General features: G+C 40.2%; 1 protein-coding gene across 1 annotated transcript; it reads left to right on the forward strand.

Moving 5' to 3' along the window:
- The first annotated feature begins 1,961 nt into the window (after window positions 1–1,961).
- Window positions 1,962–5,450, forward strand: NEUROD6 (neuronal differentiation 6). Its single transcript, XM_006887616.1, has 2 exons — window positions 1,962–2,292; window positions 3,611–5,450. Exon 2 carries the CDS (start codon window positions 3,632–3,634, stop codon window positions 4,643–4,645), a length of 1,014 nt encoding a protein of 337 aa, XP_006887678.1. The 5' UTR covers window positions 1,962–2,292; window positions 3,611–3,631; the 3' UTR covers window positions 4,646–5,450.
- The last annotated feature ends 1,245 nt before the right edge of the window (window positions 5,451–6,695 follow it).

Consider the following 6,695-nt stretch of genomic DNA (forward strand, 5'->3'; position numbering starts at 1 on the left):
GTAATGAAAGCAGCTTCTGGAGACTTTGCAAGTTTAGACTATGGTGCGATATGCAAAATTTATGACAGAGCTGGCTGCTGTGGCTCATGATTCTGATACTTACGCTTCTTAACATTTAAAAAATAAAACCGTACGTGAGAACAAACAAAATTCTGCATCTCATCTTGCTATAGATACAGTGTGTTGCTATAAAGTATGAGTCATTTTTTAAATTAAAACATATATGAAATATTCTCAATGTGCCTTGTGCCAGTAATACACTCTTTGTACACAAGAAACTCTGAAATGGCTTTGGAATTTCTCATTAAAAAGGAAAAAATTAGCTAGGCTAAGCTATGTTAACTTCTGAATTACATATAGCCCAATTTTTAATTCAAATGTATACATTTTCTTACAAATTATGCTCCTTTTTACACTTTCCCATTTTATTTCTGTAACTGTCCAGGCAAAGTTGAATAACTTTTTGAGAAGATACGGAAATGTGTAGGTCATGACAGGAGCAAAAGTTAATTTAGTGTGGGGATCCTGATGCCAAATTGGACCCAAAGTGCAATTAAGCAGCAGAATGTAAAACCTTTCAAAAAATGAGATTTATAAGGGGAATACTAACACAGATTCAACAGTTCCAGCTCTGCCAGGGATTATTTTAATACCAAAAGCATACTCTTTCACTTCATAGGAAGAGATTACACAGTTGTCAAACAACAAAGGTTGTGTTTGTTTATTTTCAACCTTTAACATTTTTTAAGGTGTACTTTTCACTTTAATGACAGACAGCCCTGGAATAAAATGTCCTTTTCTTGGGGGGTGAATTTCAGGGGAGTGGGGCAAAGGATGAGGAAGATGGTGAAGCCCGCCCCTGTCTTCACAGTAGGTGTTATCTGTAAGGCTGTGCCAGGTTTGCTTAACTGTTTCTGCACTGTGTTACACTGAAAAGAAAGCAAAGGGTAGAGGGCGGGAGAGAAAGAAGAAATAATCCTGATAGGAAAAAGCAATCGGATATCTGTAAGAAAAATGGGAAATAGACAAATTGATGTTTCTCAAGAAAAAAGAGAGACAGGAGAGTAAAAAGATTTAAAAAAATCTAAACTTGAAAAAAAACAAACAAACCAAAACCCACAAACACCAGGCAAGTTAATCTTTGATTAAATAACTCAGCAGAATGCCAGAGAGAAAGACAATATCCTAAGTAATCACTTTTATTCTTATTGTGTCTAAAATGAAGTGAAAAAGAACAAACAAGTAAATGTTGGTGAGAGGGGACAATAAAAGTGTGAAGTGAGTGACTTTCATTAGAGGACACAAGTATGTACCTTGAAATTGTTAACAATGGACTTACAGCATCTCTGCATTATATATATTTATATATGCCTATACATATACACAAAACAACATACGCACTGTATATAATATATGTATTTATTTATCTAAGGATATTTCTGAAAAGTTGCCGAAAAATACCAGTGTAGGAAGGGGAAACATCTGAAAATGCCTCTCGCAGACCCCAGATGGAGAAACTGTTCCTTTATTCTAAATTCCTAAGAAGCGCAGAAGTCTTCTATGTTAATAAGAAAACACACAGACACATTCCCGTAAGCTACATGCCACAAAACAAAATAAGGGCATAAGGAGACCTTTGCTGACCCTGTTTGCTTACATGGATTTAAATTTGGTTAAGCCTCTTCCAGACCAGTTTCCTGATTCCAGCTTCTTTCGGTGGCATTCTTTCCCTGGGTACCCAGGTGCATGAATGGGATGGTGATCTTTACAAAACAACATTCACAACAACAACAGAAACCCTCTCGCGCACACACAAAAGCCCACCTTGTGAATAAATGGAATATTAACCACTAGCTAACAGTTGCACCGTTGGCAGGGCGAAACTGAGCACTAACACAGCTCTTTCTCCAGATTGCCAGTGAAGCCGGAGCAGCTCCAGGAGAAAGGCACCTACTGTATGGGAAATGCTGGTGCAGATTTTTTCCCTATCAGTCTAACCTTCTGTGTTGATACATGAATGCTGGTACCCACTTACAGGGATGCCAGATGATCAGTGCAGAATGAAGGTCCCAAGAGAGAGGATCACATGGTTCTCTCTGCCCTGTGACGTCACTAGCAGATGGCATGGGTACCAGCTCTGGCAGTTGGCATCAATGTCACTTTTTAGAGATCAATGAGATAGTGCAGATATACACAGATCTAGAGACTCGAGGAGACGATGCGACACTCAGCCTGAAAAGATTTGGAAGACCCAAAATGAGAACTGATTATTGAATGAAATTAAAACCTAAGGTAATATAAATAAAGATATTCTTCAATTGATGCTGGCTTTGCATGCAAGTATTTAAAGATACAGTGTCACTGTCTTGTAGTATTGATATGCTCTTTGCCATCTCTAACCTCTCATCCTATTTCATTCTTATGATGCAATTATCACATACTTTCACTGCTATTATGTAACACTGCAAGTATGTGGACATTACTAAGTTTGTGTGTGTGTGTGTGTGTGTGTGTGTGTGTGTGTGTGCAGGGGGCTGGAGATTGTTAAATTGAAAAGTCTCTGTTTTACTGTGCCTGTTTGTTGGAAGACTTTAGAGGAAAATACTTGCTGTTTCACCAAATGAAAACCAAAAATGCCTTTGAAACACAAATTCCTTTCCCCTTTCATTCGGGATTCTGAACACACGTGCACAATTGCAGCCAGAATCCTTGGACCGTTCCTGACAGATATTAGCTAGAGGGAGACTTCCGTGGCTCGTAGAACAAAAACACTATGAGAGTGGTTTTTTTGTTCAGGGTGATTTGAAAAGCAGTAAACAGACAATTTACATTCGGAGAAATTTTCAATGCAAAAGCACTCTTAACATTTTCTTAGATAAGCAATGAAAATATCAATGATTTTAATTTATTTATAGAGTTTATGCTAAATTAGCTTAATTCTCTTTTCTTTTTGAAGACTAGGGAAAAGAGTGCACTTTTACAGAATTCCTTACTGATTAGGAAGAAATTAGTTTTTAAATTTGCTCTGCTTAATTTTATTTTAAATGTGTGTATTCCAATAGTCACTTGTCTAAATTTATAGTTGCATGATACTGAAAATAAAGTTAAAGGTGGGGTTGGGTGTTTGGGTTTTTTTGCCTTAAACAAAAACCAAAAATAAAGCACTAATTTGTCAGCTAATGGGAAGAGAGCACTTTTCGTTTTAAAAACTGGTTTCTCTTCTCATTTTGTTCTCAGGGGAATCGAATTAATGAAATTCTGCATTGCTATATCATGTTTTGCATTTTCTTGCGTTCCATGGTCCTTTTTTTTGTATATTAAGAGCCAGTTTAAAATGAAAAGAGAGATGGTGGTGGTATTGCAATAAATGCTTCATGCTTTAGTTTCTTTTAATAATTTGCCTGTATAAATTAACCCTAATGCATGTGTTAATGTTTTTATAATCCCTAGTCCACATAAACTCAAATTATATTTAATGTCTAAAAATTAGCCTCGGAATCGATCTTTTCCCCTAGTTTTTGCATTCGTATCATAAAGTCTTTAAATGTGTTTTAAATGTGCAAACTTTAAAAATGAAAACACTTTAAATATTGTGCTGGCATTTTTTCAGGTAATTTAAGATTAGAGAACCATGTTAACACTACCGTTTGATGAGTCTGTTGTAATGCCAGAATCCCAGATGTGCAGAAAGTTTTCTAGAGAATGCGAGGACCAGAAGCAAATTAAGAAACCAGAAAGCTTTTCCAAACAGATTGTCCTTCGAGGAAAGAGCATCAAAAGGGCTCCTGGAGAAGAAACGGAGAAAGAAGAAGAGGAGGAAGACAGGGAAGAGGAAGATGAAAACGGGTTGCCCAGAAGGAGGGGCCTTAGGAAAAAAAAGACAACCAAGCTCCGACTGGAAAGGGTCAAGTTCAGGAGACAGGAAGCCAACGCGCGCGAGAGGAACCGGATGCATGGCCTCAACGACGCTCTGGACAATTTACGAAAAGTGGTTCCCTGTTACTCCAAAACCCAGAAACTGTCTAAAATAGAAACTTTACGCCTGGCCAAAAACTACATCTGGGCACTTTCCGAAATTCTGAGAATCGGCAAGAGACCGGATCTGCTCACGTTCGTCCAAAACTTGTGCAAAGGTCTTTCCCAGCCAACTACAAACTTGGTGGCAGGATGCTTGCAGCTCAACGCCAGGAGCTTCTTGATGGGCCAGGGAGGGGAGGCTGCGCACCACACAAGGTCACCCTACTCCACTTTCTACCCACCTTACCACAGCCCTGAGCTCACCACGCCTCCAGGGCATGGAACTCTTGATAATTCCAAGTCCATGAAACCCTACAATTATTGCAGTGCGTATGAATCCTTCTATGAAAGCACTTCCCCTGAGTGTGCCAGCCCTCAGTTTGAAGGTCCCTTAAGTCCTCCCCCAATTAACTATAATGGGATATTTTCCCTGAAGCAAGAAGAAACCTTGGACTATGGCAAAAATTACAATTATGGCATGCATTACTGTGCAGTGCCACCCAGGGGTCCCCTTGGGCAGGGTGCCATGTTCAGGTTGCCCACCGACAGCCACTTCCCTTACGACTTACATCTGCGCAGCCAATCTCTCACCATGCAAGATGAATTAAATGCAGTTTTTCATAATTAATGAGGAAAATGAAAATAAACAGTGGTCATTCACCTCCCCCGTCTAATTAAGACAAAGCAGATGCTTGTGGGCTGAGTAAATTGGCACAGCTCTAGCTAAGGTGTTTACTAGTTTCTGAAGTGTGTTTCAACTATTGTGAACATTTTTTATGTAATAATAAATCTTTTTTGTATGAGAACTTCTTTTCCTTTCCTTTCCTTTTGTCTGTAAAGCACTGTGATTCTGTTTCTACTGGCAGGATATTTTTCTCCCCTTGTTTTATTTTGTTTTAAATTTACTTAATTTGTTTATACAGTGTGTCTAAAAATATGCTGTTGAATAAGACATGCACTCGGCAGAACTCAATGTCTATTTTGGTTGTACAGTAATTATAAAAATGCATGTTATAAAAATCAGATAATACAATGATGTGTTCATAATTATTAGGAATTATATATTATGTATCTCTGAAGGATTGGACTTTTAAAATATCAAGAATATTACTAAGCTGATAATGATATTGCAAAGTGCATTTGAGGATGGTACAACAACATAAAAGCTATGCAATTTTCTTCTTATTAATGATGAATCTAAATGCATTCAATTGGTAACTATTCCTTTCCAAGTATTTGCAGATGGGGCAACATAATATTTGGGTAGGTGGTGTCGTAATTTTGCAACAATTATCGCAATCATAAAGCAAAAAAAAAATCAGCACTTCTTTTGTATTGTTCAGAAACTATCTGTAAAGATTTGTTATCACAATGTATAATTGTGTTTTTCCACCCCACATTTTTAAAGTAATTAAATATAGATATTTCCACTCATAAAGGACATCTATTAGCTGTGATATTTTTGCACGATGTTTATTATTTCCTGATACACAGCTGCTTTCTGTCTTCAAAACTCCACATTTCAGAAATATTTCTGGATTTCAAAATTATATGAGATAAAACTCATTGTTTATAACAAAGTCATCTAAGCATTTACTTTTTTTTTTTTTAAGTATCTTATATTGAAGAAGAAGCGCCCACAGGGTTAAACATTCTGGGGAAACAATGATAAATCCTAGTAACCTTCAACTCAAGCCTAAATTCTGTGGCAAATTTCCAGCAAACACCAGAGTGGATGTGAAAAATGGAAGGTTTTGCTTGTGTCTTTTAAATAAGTCTGGCCGCTTAGAGGCTAAACACAGCTTGATTAAAGTTTCTTGATAAAAGCCCACATAAAACCTACTTTAAGGGCGCCTGAGGAGTAAACTCTTTTAAAGGGTACTGGGCCCCTCAGAGAATAAGATCCAGGTGTCAATGACTTTACTCAAGGTGCCCCTGGAGCGCAAGTTTGCCTCCCTTGGGGAGCGGCAGGGACATCTGCGAAGGTTGCTGAGGATAGCAGAAGATGGATGCGGTGGTCGCGGGGCGCGGCGGGCCTGGAGACGGTGGCTGCATGCGTGGGTCCCCATGAGTCCCCTATGAGGTGTCCCCGCCTTGGCCCCGCCACTCTGAAATTGTACCGCCAGCCCGCCTGCAACAGGCGCGGAAGAGGCTGCGCGCCGGGGCGTAGCGCGTGCGCCCAGGTGCCTGGCCCCCGAGACGCGGAGGCCACCGGCCGGCTCCAATCCCCCCAGACTCTCTGGGAGTGCCCCCTCTACTGGCCGGTCAGCAGCAGTGGAGCCCTGGGGGCGGCTGCCGGCTGTCTTCTAACAGCCTCCTCTGTCCAGCCCCTGAAACAGCTTGGCTTTCCAGACTTGAGTCAAAGCTGGAGGCCTGGGCCACCTCCTCCAGTTTTGGGTTCTGGGCCGGTGGGAAGCCTGACTCTGAGCAGCAGAAATGTGCAGGGGCCGCTGCACCCCACTGGGCCAGTGTTGAAGGCGTCTATCTCCTCCAGGGTCTGAGCACCTGTTTGTTTATGCAAGACCCTGGAAGGCAGGGAAAAGGAAGTGAAGAGAGGAGGAATTGTGTCTCTGTGGGCAGACAGTAGTGTGCTCAAGGCACAGGACCCTCTGTCTCCATGATCTAGGACACAGAACTGAATCGCTAAAGCTTTCTTCCATTTGATTGTAAAATCTACT

Source organism: Elephantulus edwardii, unplaced genomic scaffold (genome assembly GCF_000299155.1).
Source record: "Elephantulus edwardii isolate Elephantulus edwardi_28Jun2011 unplaced genomic scaffold, EleEdw1.0 scaffold00059, whole genome shotgun sequence".
In the NCBI taxonomy this organism is placed as follows: Eukaryota; Metazoa; Chordata; class Mammalia; order Macroscelidea; family Macroscelididae; genus Elephantulus; species Elephantulus edwardii.

Coding starts and splice junctions, on each gene's coding strand:
- NEUROD6 (XM_006887616.1), top strand. CDS start 3,632: ATGTTAACACTACCGTTTGATGAGTCTGTTGTAATGCCAGAATCCCAG.